We start from the raw sequence: 20846 nt of genomic DNA, 5'->3' as shown, positions 1-20846 counted from the left end.
CCGAATCTTCTTAAGATATTTGTTGCTAGGCAACCAAATCAAATTTATTTATATAGCCCTTCGTACATCAGCTGATATCTCAAAGTGCTGTACAGAAACCCAGCCTAAAACCCCAGACAGCAAGCAATGCAGGTGTAGAAGCACGGTGGCTAGGAAAAACTCCCTAGAAAGGCCAAAACCTAGGAAGAAACCTAGAGAGGAACCAGGCTATGTGGGGTGGCCAGTCCTCTTCTGGCTGTGCCGTTTTATCTAGATATTTAGCTAGCAATGTCAATCATGTTAGCATATTTTGTGCTGAGATGACTGTTCTAAAACATGTTCTTGGGTTTAATATAATCAATGCTGAACTTTCAGATGAAGTTTGAGAATGAATGAACATGTTCAATTGCTTTCATGAGCTTTTTCTCTCAATGCCTTGAGTTTAAGACAAGAGTTTAGCTATCTTGGAATTAAGAACATTTCCAAGAACTTTATTTTCAATAATCTAATTTCTTCTTAACTTTTTGCTTAAGGAGAAACATTAGAAATAGTGTAAGAACATTTCCAATAACCTTTTTGAGGAATAGCAACTTTCCTTAACTTTCTTCTTATGTCTATAGTTAAGGAAAAAATGGCAGTTAAGAACACGTTTCTTCTTAGGAAGGTTTTGTGAATCTGGGCCCTGATCCTCGATCAGCACTTCTACTCTTGAGAAAAACGTCTTATTTAAAACAAAATAATTATTTCTTTACAACACATCACACTCAACCAACATCAAAACACACCGCATTTCAACACATTACATCGTTCTCTCTCATCCTGGTCTAAATACGTTTTGACTGTGGGGTTTATTGTTGATGTACTCTTCTCATACTTTGTTTACTTGATATCTAGCAAACTCATTCAAAACTGTCGTTGTCCCGCTGTCTTAGCTGTGTTGACACTCGTGCACAGCCTATCCTTGCACCCACTGTCACAGCGGATTAATGAAATGCATAGTTCGGAGAAAATAGTTACAAAAATAAATGTTTTTCAAACAACTAACGTTAAAATAAGAGTACAAAGTGTGAACCACCTAGCTTTGGAGTAGTTACAATGTCTATTTCCCTGCCTTTGAGAGGAGCAGGCTAGTAGATACCCATAGACTTAGCAATTGCACTAAGCTAACTACATGCAGAGACATAAAAATGGTATCCATGAGTTTGTCTGACTGGGTAATTATGAAATCACCAAAGATACCAAAGTATCCATTTAACCAATTTACCAACTGGTGATTTCACCAGGCAGGCCAAAACTCCATCCCACCAAAACAGGCTGAAATTTCAGGCAGACTTTTTAAACAGCTCTTACACTAAACGGCATTATCATAATTTTCACAATTTTACAGTATTTTTCAAACCTAATAGTGTGGAAATGGATATAAAATACAGGAAAAATACATAGTTGACTGCACTGGGCCTTTGAGACTAGATTTATCAAGACCTGGGCCCGTATCCACAAAGTCTCAGAGTAAGAGTGCTGATCTTTCCAAATAACCTTACTCATTATGATCTAAAAGGCTAAACTGATCCTAGATCACTCCTACTCTGAGAGGTTACTTCATCCTATGGTACTACAGCCATGACATTTGTTTACTGTTGCTAGAAACTCATTTAATGGGACAAGTCTTGGAACAAATGAAGAAAGATTTTGATGGGGAAATATATTTAACATCTTACTCACTGTTAGCAGTTGATGTTATTCTTCAATAACACAAACTCCAAAGCAAATCAGTGGGAGAAAAATAGATTTATTTGAAAAGGACAAATCATAGATGTTATGCTGGGAGGTAGATGTTCATTCCCCCTGTCCTCAGATTTTCTCCACAGAACAAAGAAACAGGATGCCACTTATAAGACCCCACCCTAGCCTGGGGTTGACCAATCAGATGACCTTGCAGTACAACTGGGCCAATGGCCAAATATAATAGCAGTATCACAACCGGCCGTGATTGGGAGTCCCATAGGGCGGCGCACAATTGGCCCAGCATCGTCCGGGTTTGGGCTTGTCCGGGGTAGGCCGTCATTGTAAATAAGAATTTGATCTTAACTGACTTGCCTAGTTAAATAAAGATGAAATAATGAGGATATGCCTTTGCTTTTTTTCTGATATTCAGTGTCGACTATACAATTTCCCAGAAATACAAAATCTAGAATATTACTATTAGATATGATCATTAACAATGGGCTTGTAGACATCTGGCGAATACTACATCCAGTAGACAGAGTATACATTTTACTCTCCAGTCCACAAGGTCTACTCCAGACTAGACTAGTTTTTTTGGTCCAATTTACAATCAGTGACAATGGATAACATTTTTATCTGATCAGTCAGGTAAAGTTGGTTGTTGAAATAGAGGTAAACCTAGGGCTGTTGCGGTGACCGTATTACCGCCACACCGGCGGTCATGAAGGCAGTCAAATTCCACGTGACCGTTTAGTCGCGGTAATTAGGCTTCTCCAAGCTCTAATGCTGCTGATGGTCATTAGTAGCCAACCAAACGTGCTAACTGCCTGGTACTCAGCACTCTATTGTCCCTAGAATCACACTGAAATCAATGCAAATGTATTCAAAAATATAATCAAACACTTCTTGAGCTCCCATGAGCTCATGTTGTGCAACATTTCAAAAGGCCATGCAATTGCGTGAGAAAACAGAGTGATGGCCAATATTAAAAATAGGAGGATCGGCGTTCTATAGGCTAGGCCTACTATATGAATTTCTCAACTTTCCTAATATTAAGCACATTGCTTATATTTACAACAGGAGTATAGCCTACCTGGCTGGCATGAAAATAAACCACGGGGAAGTGTCCTCCATTCGCTATTTAAGTGCATAGGTGACATGTATTTTCTCCTGCTGACCCTGTTTTGATACAGGTGCATGATAATGGTCCATTCTAAATCAAAACAAATTTCACACATATACTGAATAATATGTAAAGGCAAGATTAAATCAAGAATAGTCTGATGGGTGGCAATATTAGCTTATCACTTATGAATGATGCCCAGCATAAGAAACAATGCATTTTTTTGCGACTTTTTCTAATCGTAGTCACACACCTCATGTAGCCTAGCCCATAGGCCTATATGTTTCAATAAGATTTGTACCACAACTAAAGTGGTCAAATAAGTTCAGAAATGCTTTCTCTAACGTGAACTTTCATGTGCCTTAATAACGTTGTCTGTAAATACAAATAAAATGGTTAAATTACAAACCTGGTTGGTTTAGCCAGAGAAAAAGGCAGCAAATCATGGCTAGCGGGAAGGTTGCTGATTAATGAGTGGGCTGGACATGCAGAGAGATTAGTTTAGATTATTCTGCCATATAGCACGCGCTGTCTATTTGGGCTGGTCAGTATGTCTAGGTAATCCTGTCTAACACTGCTTTTAAAAAAAAAAATGGATCCCGTAGGTAAAATGCATAAACCTAATGTCAAGTTAATAAAGTGTACTGTTAACTAGCTAACGTTAGCTGGCTGGCTCGCTAGCTAACGTTATGTGTATGCTCTCTACTTTCTGGAGACCGAGTTTTGAAATCAGTGGAATTTGAGTATGATATCTAAGGAGATGGAGTAAACACCTGTCTCCGGATTACATCTTCAAACTAAGGGCAACCGTGGCATCCGAGAGGAGTCGCGTCCAACCATGATAGTCTAGCTAGCTATATTTTCAGATATTACACGTTTCTAGACACATTTGCTTGACTAGTTATAGCCTAATGTTCACTAGCTAGCATTGAACCTGGTTGGTTAGCTACCTGCAGATTCATGCAGGGTAGTAATGTCATGAGTTAGGATTATGGGTCATTGTTTACCTAGCTAGCTACATGTCTTAACAAAAGACTCTCGTCTTAGTGTGCCAGAGCGCAGAATTACGGATGAATTTACGAACGCTCAACACCCGTTGAAAATGGCCGGTGTCAGTAAACATTGGGAAAAAAGCTAAATTATATTGTTGCCAGCTGCACAGTTAGTCACCATCGCTCTGGATAATTTGAAAACAGCCTAAACAGCTCTGCTAGGTCAAATAAAATGGTCAGAGTGGGGTGTTCTCTCATTATCTGTCTGGATGTAGCTAGCCAATGTTAGCCAGTTAGCTTGGGTGCTTGACTGCCGTTGTGAGGTCAGAACGGCCAGAGCTTCCAGTGTGAGCTCTGAACTCTAAACGCTATGAATTTACGAATGGACAATCTGACAGCACAGTTGCACCAACGCTCTGAATAACATAGCAGCCTAACAAGCGAATTTGTTCTTAACTGACTTGCCTAGTTAAATAAAGGTTAAATAAAAATGTAAAAACAATCTTGTAATTATGCTACCACTTTCCCCCATTTTGACAATTCTCTCAACTTAATCACAAAATTACAAGACATTACACAGATGAGGAAACCAAATGAGGCCTCAAACAACTTTTAACTTCCTTGCACTAGTATATCATTGTAAATGATCATCTGTTGGTTCACTGAGTTTTTACCTTAATATAAAATATCCTTCATTGGGAATGATATAAACATTAAATATTGTTTCAAAAATTCTTAGCCATCTAAATCAGAGTACATTTTCCATCAGTACAAAACAATTCATCACGTCGATACTGAGCATTGTCAGCATGGTAGAAATAACCATTTCCATCCCAATAGAACCATCTGTAGAAACTTAAATTAGCATATCTTGCTGGACAAATCCAGGTAGTGGCTCTCTGTTTGTCACATTTCTTTCTTTAGTGCCTAATGAACATGACTTCGGGACAAGCATCGTGATCCCAATATGTATAAGGCGTCGCCTATGGACTCTATGTTCCATTAGCATAAACCTGCTATAGTTCCCGAGTATTATCATCAAAAATTGCAATTTGGCAATGGATATAAATCAAATAGATTAGGATCACTTTCACTCTCAGGATCAGAGTCCACCTCTCCATTCACCAAGGCATGCTGAGAATAGTCTCAAAATAGTACACAACTTCTTTACCCATGTCATCATTAGCATAACAACAATCAATCCATAATACATTAATTCCCCCAATTAACATACTACAACTTACTCAAATCAATCAGTCAGTTAAAAAAATCGTTCAGCTTCCAAATCATAATTAAAACCCAATTAATTATCCAACAAAAATGTTGAATGATATTGCTCAGTGATTCACATTGGTACTGTCACTCAAAATTAAAATCCTCAATTTAACATACTTCAACGCTGGCAGAATGTACATTTATATTAACATACAATATATTAAACTTATAATTAACTCTCTCATCAGGGTTATAATTACAGATCAGTATCTCAATGCATTCTTAGCCTAAATTACTATAAATGTTGCAGTGTGTAAACCTCCTCGGTCAACCTGATACCCCAAATAACAATTTCAGACAAGTCTGAATCAATTATGGGCACAGTTGACCAACCCACTCCCTTTTCCGGCACTCAATCTTCTGGTATTTCTTCATTTTTCTTCTTCAGATAGCTTTACAGTTCAAGGTGGATGGCCTATGATAATGTCCCAATTTCAATGTCTCACCTGAGCCTCACCACAACTCCTATTACAGTGCCTTGCGAAAGTATTCGGCCCCCTTGAACTTTGCGACCTTTTGCCACATTTCAGGCTTCAAACATAAAGATATAAAACTGTATTTTTTTGTGAAGAATCAACAACAAGTGGGACACAATCATGAAGTGGAACGACATTTATTGGATATTTCAAACTTTTTTAACAAATCAAAAACTGAAAAATTGGGCGTGCAAAATTACTGTGGTCACTGTGGGGACGACATCCTCGATGCACTTATTGATAAAGCCAGTGACTGATGTGGTGTACTCCTGATGTGGAAGAATCCCAGAACATATTCCAGTCTGTGCTAACAAAACAGTCCTGTAGTTTAGCATCTGCTTCATCTGACCACTTTTTTATAGACCAAGTCACTGGTGCTTCCTGCTTTAATTTTTGCTTGTAAACAGGAATCAGGAGGATAGAGTTATGGTCAGATTTCCCATATGGAGGGCGAGGGAGAGCTTTGTACGCGTCTCTGTGTGTGGAGTAAAGGGGGTCTAGAATTTTTTGTGGTTGCACATTTAACATGCTGATAGAAATGAGGTAAAACTGATTTAAGTTTCCCTGCATTAAAGTCCCCGGCGTGAGCGTTTTCTTGTTTGCTTATGGCGGAATACAGCTCATTGAGTGCGTTTTTAGTGCCAGCTTCGGTCTGTGGCGGTATGTAGACAGCTACGCAAAATGCAGATGAAAACTCTCTAGGTAGATAGTGTGATATACAGCTTATCATGAGATACTTAACCTCAGACGAGCAAAACCATGAGACTTCCTTAGATATTGTGCACCAGCTATTGTTTACAAATATGCATAGGCCCCCACCCCGTGTCTTACCAGAGGCTACTGTTCTGTTCTGCTGATAGTGTATAACCCGCCAGCTATATGTTCTTAATGTCGACTCAGTGAAACATAAGACATTTTTTATGTTCAGTTGGTAGGATATACGTGCTTTCAGTTCGTCCCATTTATTTTCCAGCGAACGTTAGCTAGCAGAACGGAAGGAAAGGGCAGATTAGCCACTCGTCGCCTGATCCTCACAAGGCAGCCTGATCTATACCTATACTTCAAATGTCCCACTGCCTGCTCGCTTTCAACCGCAGCTTATCATTTTTACAATCTCAAGGCTCAAACCCTCTACTCATCATTTAACCTTGTATTTAAACCTCAGCTTTTCAAATTACTAAAATATCGCATCATTGGAGTGCTATCAAAAAACTCAAATCAAATATTACCATTCAGGCCTCCCGGGTGGCGCAGTGGTTAAGGGCGCTGTACTGCAGAGTCCCTGGGTTCGCGCCCAGGCTCTGTCGTAACCGGCCGCGACCGGGAGGTCTGTGGGGCGACGCACAATTGGCCTAGCGTCGTCCGGGTTAGGGAGGGCTTGGTCGGTAGGGATGTCCTTGTCTCATCGCGCACCAGTGACTCCTGTGGTGGGCCGGGCGCAGTGCGCGCTAACCAAGGTCCGACACATTGGTGCGGCTGGCTTCCGGGTTGGATGCGCGCTGTGTTAAGAAGCAGTACGGCTGGTTGGGTTGTGTATCGGAGGACGCATGACATTCAACCTTCGTCTCTCCCGAGCCCGTACAGGAGTTGTAGCGGGAGTTGTAGCGATGAGACAAGATAGTAGCTACTACAACAATTGGATACCACGAAATTGGGGAGAAAAAGGGGGTGCATTATTTTTTTTTTTAATAATAATAATAATAATTTAAAAAATCGTAAGGTTTAGAAAATAAAATAAAAGAAACCAAACCATGATTATTCCCTCCCTACTAAAAAAATAAAATGTTTCCACGTAGTATACCCTAACAATACTACTCTATATTTTTAATACAAACCTCTGCTGGATATTCCATTTCTGCTTCAGACTTAGGAAAGGGGGATAACTAGTCAGTTGTACAACTGAATACCTTCAACTGAAATGTGTCTTCTGTATTTAACCCAACCCCTCTGAGTCAGAGAGGTGCGGGGGCTGCCTTAATCGAGATCCATGTCTTCGGCACCCGGGGAACAGTGGGTTAACTTGCCTTGCTCAGGTGCAGAATGACAGATTTGTTATAATATGTTAATATGTTATCTCTTGTTTCGCTGGTTATACTTTACCATATAATGCCTTGTGACCCATCTCTACGACATAGTTTACCAATGTGGTGATGTTTGGTGTAAGAGTTTCTCCGTCTTTTTACACCAGTATTGTATATACTGCCAATTTTAATGTCACCTAATATCCACTGTCCTTGATTCTCACAAGGATTATTCAACCCCAAAATATGGTAAAGGGCAGGGTTGATCCAAGCTCTCTGATTCATAATGCATAATACTTTTCTTGCCTCACAATGCAGTCAATCATCCAAGCTAACTGGCTAAAGTTGGCTAGCAATGCTTACTTCCAGACACAAACAAGAAAATACATCACTCTCCATTTTACTCACCTGGCAGAGCTGGTTAGGCTTTTTTTCCAAGTTATTCAAAATGTTGGTGACTAACTGTGAAGCTGGCAATAATTTAATGTTTACTGACACCAGCCATATTCAACAGGCAATAGACAAAGCTAATTTACCAAGTACCCCATTTAACAATGTCCATGGAGAACACACAATGACTAAAGTGGCTTGTGAAAGTATTCACTCCCCTTGGCATTTTTACTATTTTATTGCCTTACAACCTGGAATTAAATTTGATTTTTGGGGGCGTTTGTATCATTTGATTTACACAACATGCCTACCACGTTGAAGATGCAAAAAAATTTTCTGGTCAAACAAACAAGAAATAAGATTAAAAAAAGTGAAAAACTTGAGCGTGCCTAACTATTCACCCCGCCAAAGTCAATACTTTGTAGAGCAACCTTTTGCAGTAATTACAGCAAGTTACAGCAAGTCTCTTGGTGTCTCTATAAGCTTGGCACATTTAGCCACTGGGATTTTTGCCCATTCTTGAAGGGCAAAAGGTTCCGAAGGTTCCGCCGGTGTACAGCAATCTTTAAGTCATACCACAGATTCTCAATTTGACTGAGGTCTGGGCTTTGAATAGGCCATTCCAAGACATTTAAATGTTTCACCTTAAACCACTCAAGTGTTCCTTTAGCAGTATGCTTAGGGTCATTGTCCTGCTGGAAGGTGAACCTCCGTCCCAGTCTCAAATCTCTGGAGGACTGAAACAGGTTTCCCTCAAGAATTTCCCTGTATTTAACGCCATCCATCATTCCTTCAATTCTGACCAGTTTCCCAGTCCCTGCCGTTGAAAAACTTCCCCACAGCATGATGCTGCCACCACCATGCCTCGTTGTGGGTGATGGTATTCTCAGGGTGATGAGAAGTGTTGGGTTTGTGCCAGATATAGTGTTTTCCTTGATTGCCAAAAAGCTCAATTTTAGTATTATCTGACGAGAGTACCTTCTTCAATATGTTTGGGGAGTCTCCCACATGCCTTTTGGCAAACACCAAAAGTGTTTGCTTATTTTTTTCTTTAAGCAATGGCTTTTTTCTGGCCACTCTTCCATAAAGCCCAGCTCTGTGGAGTTTATGGCTTAAAGTGGTCCTATGGACAGATACTCCCATCTTCGCTGTGGAGCTCCTTCAGGGTTATCTTTGGTCTCATTGTTGCCTCTCTGATTAATGCCCTCCTTGCCTGGTCCGTGAGTTTTGGTGGGTGACCCTCTCTTGGCAGGTTTATTGTGGTGCCATATTCTTTCCATTTTTTTATTAATAATGGATTTAATGGTGCTCCTTGGGATGTTCAAAGTTTCTGATATTTTTTTATAACCCATCCCTGATCTGTACTTCTCCACAACTTTGTCCCTGACCTGTTTGGAGAGCTCCTTGGTCTTCATGGTGCCGCTTGCTTGGTGGTGCCCCTTGCTTAGTGGTGTTGCAGACTCTTGGGGCTTTCAGAACAGGTGTGAGATCATGTGACACTTAGATTGCACACAGGTGGACTTTATTTAACTAATTATGTGACTTCTAAAGGTAATTGGTTGCACCAGATCTTATTTAGGGGCTTCATAGCAAAGGGGGTGAATACATATGTACACACCACTTTTCTGTTTTTAATTTTTAAGATTTCTTTTAACAAGTTATTTTTTTTAATTTCACTTCACCAATTTGGACTATTTTGTGTATGTCCATTACATGAAATCCAAATAAAATCCATTTAAATTACAGGTTGTAATGCAACAAAATAGGAAAAATGCCAAGAGGGATGAATACTTTTGCAAGGCACCATATACCATTTAGCTAAGCTAAGAATGACGTGAATAGTCAACAAACGCTGGGCAGTTGAATAGCATATAGTTAATATACTAGCTCGATGCAATGATATACTATGCAGTTCATAAAGATAGTGCAAGCAACACATTTCATACTTAGTTAAAACAAATAATGTATATTTTAAGACCAATAAGCATACTACATACTCAAATGACTTCACAAATAGTACGGTTAGAGCGATTACACTGATATAACGCTAATATCAATACACTGAATTCTCTATTAGATTGGAATTTTCCTGTCAGCAGGGAAATGCTGCTAAGTTCGATCCATGATTAGATTTTTTTTTATATTTGTGCCGAATTGGTAGAATGCCTGTGCGCTTCTAGTAGTGCCTCCATAGCTTGGAAAAATAATTTATTCAATAAATATAGCATCTCATCTCTTACTGTGAAAAACACATTTTCAGGCCTTTTCTCTTTTTTACATTTTTATTTCACCTTTATTTAACCAGGTAGGCCAGTTGAGAACAAGTTTAACACCAAATAAAATACAAATATATATTTTAAATCTATGTACAGTGTGTGCAAATGTAGAAGAGTATGGAGGTAGGCAATAAATAGACCCTAGAGGCGAAAATAATTACAATTTAGCATGAATACTGGAGTGATAGATGTGCAGATGATGATGTGCAAGTTGAGATACTGGGGTGTAAATTATGATGTGCAAGTAGAGATACTGGGGTAATGAGATAATGAGGTAGTCGGGTGTGCTATTTACAGATTGGCTATGTACAGTGTACAGTGATCGGAGAGGGAGATATAAGACTCAGCTTCAGAGATTTTTGCAATTCGTTCCAGTCATTGGCAGCAGAGAACTGTAAGGAAAGGTGGCCAAAGTAAGTGTTGACTTTGGGGATGACCAGTGCAATGTACCTGCTGGAGCGCATGCTACGGGTGAGTGTTGCAATGGTGACCAGTGAGCTGAGATAAGGCGGGGCAATACCTAGCAAATACTTATAGTTGACCTGGAGCCAGTGGGTTTGGCGACGGATATGTAGTGAGGGCCAGCCAACAAGAGCATACAGGTCGCAGTGGGGCTTTGGTGATAAAACGGATGGCACTGTGATAGACTGCATCCAGTTTTCTGAGTAGAGTGTTGAGGGCTATTTTGTAAATGACAACGCCGAAGTCAAGGATCGGTAGGATAGTCAGTTTTACGAGGGTATGTTTGGCGGCATGAGTGATGGAAGCTTTGTTGCGAAATAGGAAGCCAATTCTAGATTTAATTTTGGATTGGAGATGCTTTATGTGATTCTGAAATGAGAGTTTACAATCTAACCAGACACCTAGGTATTTGTAGTTGTCCACATATTCTAAGTCAGAACCGTCCAGAGTAGTGATGCTAGTCAAGCGGGAGGGTGCAGGCAGCAATCGGTTGAAGAGCATGCACTTAGTTTTTATAGCATTTAAAAGCCGTTGGAAGGAGTGTTGTATGGCGTTGAAGCTCGTTTGGAGGTTTGTTAGCACAGTGTCCAAAGAAGGGCCAGATGTATACAGAATGGCGTCGTCTACGTAGAGGTGGATCAGAGAATCACCAGCAGCTAGAGCGACATCATTGATCTATACAGAGAAGAGAGTCGGCCCGAGAAGTGAACCCAGTGACACCCCCATAGAGACTGCTAGAGGTCCGGACAACAGGCCCTCCGATTTGACACACTGAACTCTGAGAAGTAGTTGGTGAACCAAGCGAGGCAGTCATTTGAGAAGCCAAGGCTATTGAGTCTGCCGATAAGAATGTTGTGATTGACAGAGTCGAAAGCCTTGGCCAGGTCGATGAAGACGGCTACACAGTACTGTCTTTTATCGATAGCGATGTATTATCTGAAATGTATTACCTGATGGAAAAATCCCATAAGCGTTTAGACAATCATAATGCTTTAACCATATCTTAACAAATGATCCATAAAGAGACCACTCTGAACCTACGTACATCTACGTATGGGTTGTTTAAGTTGCATCTCATTAGATTCCCAGTATTAATTGATCAAATCTTAAGTAATCGATTATACACACATGGTAATTTCGCATTCATTTTTTTCTTCATATCTTCACAGAATCAATATACACTGCTCAAAAAAATAAAGGGAACACTTAAACACAATGTAACTCCAAGTCAATCACACTTCTGTGAAATCAAACTGTCCACTTAGGAAGCAACACTGATTGACAATAGATTTCACATGCTGTTGTGCAAATGGAATAGACAACAGGTGGAAATTATAGGCAATTAGCAAGACACCCCCAATAAAGGAGAGGTTCTGCAGGTGATAACCACAGACCACTTCTCAGTTCCTATGCTTCCTGGCTGATATTTTGGTCACTTTTGAATGCTGAAGGTGCTTTCACTCTAGTGGTAGCATGAGACGGAGTCTACAACCCACACAAGTGGCTCAGGTAGTGCAGCTCATCCAGCATGGCACATCAATGCGAGCTGTGGCAAGAAGGTTTGCTGTGTCTGTCAGCGTAGTGTCCAGAGCATGGAGGCGCTACTAGGAGACAAGCCAGTACATCAGGAGACGTGGAGGAGGCCGTAGGAGGCCAACAACCCAGCAGCAGGACCGCTACTTCCCACCTTTGTGCAAGGAGGAGCAGGAGGAGCACTGCCAGAGCCCTGCAAAATGACCTCCAGCAGGCCACAAATGTGCATGTGTCTGCTCAAACGGTCAGAAACAGACTCCATGAGGGTGGTATGAGGGCCCGACGTCCACAGGTGGGGGTTGTGCTTACAGCCCAACACCGTGCAGGACGTTTGGCATTTGCCAGAGAACACCAAGATTGGCAAATTCGCCACTGGCGCCCTGTGCTCTTCACAGATGAAAGTAGGTTCACACTGAGCACGTGACAGACGTGACAGAGTCTGGAGACGCCGTGGAGAACGTTCTAATGCCTGCAACATCCTCCAGCATGACCGGTTTGGCGGTGGGTCAGTTGTAGTGTGGGGTGGCATTTCTTTGGGGGGCCGCACAGCCCTCCATGTGCTCGCCAGAAGTATCCTGACTGCCATTAGGTACAGTGCCTTGCGAAAGTATTCGGCCCCCTTGAACTTTGCGACCTTTTGCCACATTTCAGGCTTCAAACATAAAGATATAAAACTGTATTTTTTTGTGAAGAATCAACATCAAGTGGGACACAATCATGAAGTGGAACGACATTTATTGGATATTTCAAACTTTTTTAACAAATCAAAAACTGAAAAATTGGGTGTGCAAAATTATCAGTTTTGCACATCGAGAGACTGACATTTTTTCCCATTCCTCCTTGCAAAAGAGCTCGAGCTCAGTGAGGTTGGATGGAGAGCATTTGTGAACAGCAGTTTTCAGTTCTTTCCACAGATTCTCGATTGGATTCAGGTCTGGACTTTGACTTGGCCATTCTAACACCTGGATATGTTTATTTTTGAACCATTCCATTGTAGATTTTGCTTTATGTTTTGGATCATTGTCTTGTTGGAAGACAAATCTCCGTCCCAGTCTCAGGTCTTTTGCAGACTCCATCAGGTTTTCTTCCAGAATGGTCCTGTATTTGGCTCCATCCATCTTCCCATCAATTTTAACCATCTTACCTGTCCCTGCTGAAGAAAAGCAGGCCCAAACCATGATGCTGCCACCACCATGTTTGACAGTGGGGATGGTGTGTTCAGCTGTGTTGCTTTTACGCCAAACATAACGTTTTGCATAGTTGCCAAAAAGTTCAATTTTGGTTTCATCTGACCAGAGCACCTTCTTCCACATGTTTGGTGTGTCTCCCAGGTGGCTTGTGGCAAACTTTAAACGACACTTTTTATGGATATCTTTAAGAAATGGCTTTCTTCTTGCCACTCTTCCATAAAGGCCAGATTTGTGCAATATACAACTGATTGTTGTCCTATGGACAGAGTCTCCCACCTCAGCTGTAGATCTCTGCAGTTCATCCAGAGTGATCATGGGCCTCTTGGCTGCATCTCTGATCAGTCTTCTCCTTGTATGAGCTGAAAGTTTAGAGGGATGCCCAGGTCTTGGTAGATTTGCAGTGGTCTGATACTCCTTCCATTTCAATATTATCGCTTGCACATTGCTCCTTGGGATGTTTAAAGCTTGGGAAATCTTTTTGTATCCAAATCCGGCTTTAAACTTCTTCACAACAGTATCTCGGACCTGCCTGGTGTGTTCCTTGTTCTTCATGATGCTCTCTGCGCTTTTAACGGACCTCTGAGACTATCACAGTGCAGGTGCATTTATACGGAGACTTGATTACACACAGGTGGATTGTATTTATCATCATTAGTCATTTAGGTCAACATTGGATCATTCAGAGATCCTCACTGAACTTCTGGAGAGAGTTTGCTGCACTGAAAGTAAAGGTCCTGAATAATTTTGCACGCACAATTTTTCAGTTTTTGATTTGTTAAAAAAGTTTGAAATATCCAATAAATGTCGTTCCACTTCATGATTGTGTCCCACTTGTTGTTGATTCTTCACAAAAAAATACAGTTTTATATCTTTATGTTTGAAGCCTGAAATGTGGCAAAAGGTCACAAAGTTCAAGGGGGCCAAATACTTTCGCAAGGCACTGTACCGAGATGAGATCCTCAGACCCCTTGTGAGACCATATGCTGGTGCAGTTGGCCCTGGGTTCCTACCAAAGGCAAGACAATGCTAGACCTCATGTGGCTGGAGTGTGTCAGCAGTTCCTGCAAGAGGAAGGCATTCATTCTATGGACTGGCCCGCCCGTTCCCCAGGCCTGAATCCAATTGAGCACATCTGGGACATCATGTCTCGCTCCATCTACCAACGCCACGTTGCACCACAGACTGTCCAGGAGTTGGCGGATGCTTTAGTCCAGGTCTGGGAGGAGATCCCTCAGGAGACCATCCGCCACCTCATCAGGAGCATGCCCAGGCGTTGTAGGGAGGTCATACAGGCACGTGGAGGCCACACACACTACTGAGCCTCATTTTGACTTGTTTTAAGGACATTACATCAAAGTTGGATCAGCCTGTAGTGTGGTTTTCCACTTTTTTGAGTGTGACTCCAAATCCAGACCTCCATGGGTTGATAAATTTGATTTTCATTGATCATTTTTGTGTGATTTTGTTGTCAGCACATTCAACTATGTAAAGAAAAAAGTATTTAATAAGAATATTTCATTTATTCAGATATAGGATGTGTTATTTTAGTGTTCCCTTTATTTTGAGATAAAAACGTCTGCATTGAACCTTTAAGTCTGGGACCATGACTTTGAATTATCAAACCATTAAAAAGGGTTTGTTTGGGATTTTGCTAATTAAGCTCTTTATCTACTTCCCTAGAGACCGATGAAGTCATGGAAACCATTTTTACGTCTCTGTATGTAGGAAGACAGAACACTGGAAGTATTTGGGTACAGCTAGCATGCTAGGTGTACCCAAAGACTTCCATTCTTTGCGCTAAGCTAGTTAACATTGGCTCGGCAAATTACCTCAAACTGCCTGCATACTGGACTCAGAGACATAATAATGGTATACACCAGTTCATCTGACTCTGGGGAAGTAGATAAGGGCTTCATTCCCAAAATCCCAAACTATCCTTTTAAAGAGTGTCAAGTAAGCAAATCGCCAAACATGTTTGCATAGCAATCCCTCATTGCCGAATTAGAAGATGCTCCATAGCAGGGTGCTCATATCAGATTTCTTGATCCAACATCCTCTCACTCTGTATCTCTTATATCTCTTACAGTCAGTAGACATGGAGGATGGGAAGCCTGATCTGCTGCTGGTCAAAGAGGAATCTATAGAAGACGGACCAGAGAACATTGATCTGCTGAGTGAACTAAAGATGGGGGAGCAAGGTAAGGGAGACATACATATACAGAACATAATATATATACTTCAATGGGAATAGTGATGTATCTACATAAAACTGAGTATATCAAACATTAGGAACACCTTCCTAATATTGAGTTGCACCTCCCCACACTTTTACTCTCAGAACTGCCTCAATTGATCAGGGTATGGACTCAACAAGGTGTCAATCGTTCCACAGGGATGCGGTCCCATGTTGACTCCAATGCATCCCACAGTTGTGTCAAGTTGGCTGGATGTCCTTTGGGTGGTGGACCATTGTTGATACAGACGGGAAACTGTTGAGGGTGAAAAAAAAACCAGCAGCGTTGCAGTTTTTGACACAAACCGTTGAAAGGCACTTACATTTTCTGTCTTGCCCATTCAACCCTTATTTAACCTGTCTCCTCCCCTTCATTTACAATGATTGAAGTGGATTTAACAAGTGACATCAATCAGGGATCATAGACTGACCAGTTAAAAACTGTCATGAAAAGAGGTGTTCTTAATGTTTTGTATACTCAGTGTATGTTTATAACAAACATAATGTATAAACTTGATGATTTAATTGACTCAAACTCCATATGTAGAGTTCTCTGCATGTTTGTAAAGTCTTTTGTAACCTTTTCCTGAAGGTGATTGGCTAGAGGATAACAGAGGAGACTGGGTGGCCATCTTGGATACCCAGACTGCTGCAGCCAAGGGCCCAGGGGACAACATCACTGAGCAGGCCAGGATCAGAGGCGAGATAGTGGAGGTCAGTGGATGGGACAGCGTCCTCAACTCTGGGCTGGGGAACAACACTGTTAACCACAACCAGAAACAGACAGTTGAATACAAAACAACATCCAAACTTAGTCTCCATGACAACAGACTGGATGAAACCAGGACGAGGCGTAGATTTGATCTGCAGGGACAGGGAGGTGTCCATATGAGAACAGACACAGACTCGGCTAGCGATGCTCCGTCCTGCTCCTATAGTTGTGATTCAGAGAGACTGATGGCGCCTCAGGTTAACCCCCTAACAGATGCTGCCTTCAGCCTGTCTTCTATAGGATCTATCAACTGGAACATGGACCCTGCAACAACACAGACACTCCCTGGCCTTCATTCTCCTCACACTCCTCTAATGTTAAACCAGACCTCAGACAATGCCGGTGCCTCAACATTAAATGGCTACACAAGACCATTGCCAAATGACCGTAGTAGAGACAGAATCAGTAAAGGTGGCAGTGCCAAAGAGAAGCGCTTCCAGTGTTCGTTCTGTAGGAAAGCCTTCAGTTTCCCCAAACAGGTGGAGATCCACCAGAGAATGCACACGGGGGAGAAACCGTTCGGCTGCCACCTGTGCCGGGCCAGTTTTTCTCAATCGTCCAGCCTGAATAGACACCAGAGAGTCCATACAGGGGAGAAACCCTACAGCTGCCCCCAGTGTGAGAAGAGATTCTCCCGCCAGCACCAGCTGAAGGTGCACCTGAAGGTCCACACGGGAGAGAGGCCATTTGCCTGTACACACTGCGGGAAGAGGTTCTTAGAGAGGAGCTACCTCAGGATACACCAGCAGAAAATGCACATGGCCCATGTATAGAGGATAGTGACATATAATGTAGTACAAGTTAGTTTGTTTGTAGTTCATTTGTATTGAGTATAGTGACATGTAATGTAGTTAATTATATTGTTTTTATATGTAGTGTGGAACTGGAGGAGGTGGACTGAGGAAATCATGAGTATGATGAGAGAGTAGATGATATGGTGATGGTTGGTGTGATGGTGTCTAAAAATGCTTAATTGATGAGTGACAACCTTGTCCTGTTGTTTGATCTGGTGTTTTATAATGAGTGCCTTCATTCCTGTTTACTTGACATAAAGTAGTGAAGATGTGTGTAATGTAATGTTGAACCTTTTCCGAGAAGTTATTCTACTTGTCACGTATAATTTTGTGTAATAAAAGTACTGTACTTCACGTTATGTGAGTGTATGACCATCTTGTTGAAATTAAATACAACATTAACTCTGCGCTGACTGACTTGGTTATTTTTTTATCATTTCAGGGACTGAGTTTCCCTTGTCACAGTCGAACCAACACATTATTTATAAAAAACTCCAATGGCTCCATATTTTTGGGTACTTGAATCAGTGTTAGAGATGGGCTTGACTATGGCTAACATTTGATAATGTCATGTTTCTGTTTGTACAGCAAAGAATGACTTCTATAAACCTGTATATTATCTTCTGTACAATGTGTTTACAGTCTGCAGTCCATGAGGACCTGCTGATAACTGGTGTTCCTGGCAGGAGAGACCGGACCCTTGAGGCGGCTGGTCACAAACCCTGGCCCCGGATGAGAACCCTGGATCAGGAACCGTCGCTCTTCCTTCCCGAGTCTGAACCAGGACCCAACCACGAGGGACAGAGACTCCACCACCACACAAAACACAACCAGTGGACAGGTGGACTGAACAACCTCAGTCCTGGTGGTCATCAGAGCGATAGAGGCTCCAGTCCGCAGCCCAGACCCTTCTCTTCACAGTCTCAGTGCAGGGATGGAGCAGGGCCTGGGGCTGATAGAGATAGACCCTCCTGTTCCTATGATATGAACAGAGCAGGTCAGCCTGGGCTTCAGCCTTCACAGAGAGTGGTGGGAGATCCCCCTGGGCCTGGGTCTAGCCTTCCACAGCTGCTTAATTGTTACCCCACAAATACAGACAGGGTCAGTATGGGCAGTCACCACAACAGGTACCTAGCCTATAACACAGCACACAATCCCGACAACACCCAAACAATGGCTCCATGTCATGGAGGGCTCTCTGGTGTCATTGGGTCAAAACGTGGGAGCCCAAGCATAGGGACGGACGCCGACAAGCCATACGCCTGCCCTACGTGTGGGAAGCGATTCGCGAAGGCGAAATATGTGAAGCAGCACCAGACCGTTCACACCAAGGACAGCTTCAAGTGCAAACTATGTTACAAGAGCTTCTCCTTCCTAAGTAGCCTTATCAGACATAGGAATGTCCACAATAGGGAGAAATCGTAGCTTGAGATGTACACGAGGGATGTCTGGGAACTCGATCAAAATAAAAAAACAAGTCCCTCAGTTGAGCATCTGGATATGATCACATTCTCACATGATACAGACTTGTTGTTTGGTGTGCTGGCATAGCCAAAACACTGTCATGTTATTGAAGAGTAACACTATTTCCCCTCTGAATGCTTTTTCTTATGTTCTATTCATAAAACACTTTTATAACACCTTTATAACAAGTCAGGTGAGATGACCCTGAGGTCATGCTTTCATTGGGGAAGAGGTCCAAAAACAACCCCTTACTGTGTCCCTTTCCCCTATTGCCCTCCCATGGCACTGGGTAGTAGGTAGGAGTTCTCCTTAATCAGATATATTTCATCCTCCCCTCTATCATCTCTCATTTCTTTTATATGGCTGTAGCAAACATTGCCACTCAATAATTGACTTACTCAGACACTGTTGGCTATATTATACTGATGTATGTCAACTGTTTCTGTTAAGAAAATCCCCAGAGTTCACAAGCTTATCTATCATCTACGGTATGGGATCTTTACAAACAGTCCTTTGGCCTCAAGCTGTTTGCAGTAAATGGCCTGAAGGCTCCAGGTCTTGTGATGACGGGTGAAATAATAAACATGAACTAATGTAACCCTGTACTTGATATTACAACCTGGAGTGTATATCCTTTTAACCCTTTGTTAAATTGTCATTTGAAACAGGCTTGTGTAAATACATGTTTTAAGAGAGAGAGTAAACCTAGGCTAGAACAAGTATAGTTTAATATTTACCTTACTGATGTGATGTTGATGGAATAAAGTAATTCCTTGATTTTACACTCTATTCTTTCTAACACACTGTTCTTTCTAAATATCACAATAACGAGGCTATATACAGGGGGTAAATAAACAAATGTTTTAAAAAGTAACAAGATAATAAGGCTATATACAGGGGGTACCGGTTAGTCAAGGTACTTGAGGTAATATGCACATGTAGGTAGGGGTAAAGTGACTATGCATAGATAATACACAGCGAGTAGCAGCAGCGTAAAGAAGGGGGTCAATGCAAATAGTCTGGGTAGCCATTTGATTAAGTGTTCAGCTTGCGAGTAGAAGCTGTTAGGGAGCCTTTTGGACCTAGACATGGCGCTGACAATTTTTAGGGCCTTCCTCTGACACCGCCTGGTATAGAGATCCTGGATGGCAGGAAGCTTGGCCCTAGTGAAATATTCCTAAACATGCTTCCTGTTTGCAACAATGCACTAAAGTAATACTGCAAAAAATGTGACAAAGCAATTCACTTTTTGTCCTGTATACAATGTCTTGTTTGGGGCAAATCCAATACAACACATTACTAAGTACCATTCTCCATATTTTCAAGCATAGTGATGGCTGCATCATGTTATGGGTATGCTTGTAATTGTTATGGATTGGGGGGGGTTTCAGGATAAAACAATTAATGGAATGTAGCTAAGCACAGGCAAAATCCTAAGCGGCGATACAGCCTGACAGAATGCTCTCGATGGTGCATCTGTAGAAGTTCAAAAGGGTCTAAGGGGCCAAGTCAAATTTCTTTAGCCTCCTGAGTTTGAGGAGGCACTACTTCTTCACCATGCTGTCAGTGTGGAGGGACCATTTCAGCTCCTCAGTGATGTGCACGCCGAGGATCTTGAGCCTCTCCATTGCAGCCCCTTCTATCTGGAAGAAGTGAGAAGAGTGGAAGGAGTAAATGGTAGAAATGGTAATTGAGCCTTCACTAGTGAATGTTTCTTGGCAATCAAGGGATCCTGATAAAATGTAGAAAAAGTCAAGGCACTGTTTATGTTACAGCCTTATTCTAAAAATGATTAAATATTTGTATTTCTCAGCAATCTACACATCAGCAATACCCCATCATGACAAAGCAAAAACGGTTTTATTTTTTTATTTATATGTTTTCTAAAATAAAAGTAACAGAATTACCTTCTTTACATACATTGGGGCAAAAAAGTATTGTCAGCCACCAATTGTGCAAGTTCTCCCACTTAAAAAGATGAGAGGCCTGTTACAGGTCTGTGAGAGCCAGAAATCTTGCCTGTTTGTAGGTGACCAAATACTTATTTTCCACCATAATTTGCAAATAAATTCATTAAAAATCCTACAATGTGATTTTCTGGATTTTTTTTCCTCATTTTGTCTGTCATAGTTGAAGTGTAC

The 20846-nt window shown here is 41.6% G+C and overlaps 1 protein-coding gene across 3 annotated transcripts in view; it reads left to right on the top strand.

Annotated features, from left to right (window-relative positions):
• Window positions 1-19492, top strand: part of LOC139418939 (zinc finger protein 282-like) — a 189983-nt gene extending 170491 nt beyond the window's left edge. The window contains exons 5-7 of one of the 3 annotated variants that reach the window (XM_071168730.1): window positions 15529-15640; window positions 16268-16389; window positions 17884-19492. In XM_071168730.1, the coding sequence (XP_071024831.1) occupies window positions 15529-15640; window positions 16268-16389; window positions 17884-18666 (1017 nt within the window). In that variant the 3' untranslated portion in view covers window positions 18667-19492. Of the gene's footprint in view, window positions 1-15528; window positions 15641-16267; window positions 17648-17883 lie in introns of those variants that run through there. The other 2 variants (XM_071168729.1, XM_071168728.1) reach the window with 2 other exon arrangements.
• Window positions 19493-20846: the final 1354 nt, after the last annotated feature.

The sequence above is a fragment of the Oncorhynchus clarkii genome, chromosome 10, assembly GCF_045791955.1.
Source record: "Oncorhynchus clarkii lewisi isolate Uvic-CL-2024 chromosome 10, UVic_Ocla_1.0, whole genome shotgun sequence".
NCBI classification, from domain to species: Eukaryota; Metazoa; Chordata; class Actinopteri; order Salmoniformes; family Salmonidae; genus Oncorhynchus; species Oncorhynchus clarkii.
Note: the sequence above shows the minus strand (reverse complement) of the source record. Positions and strands in the feature narration are given on the sequence as shown.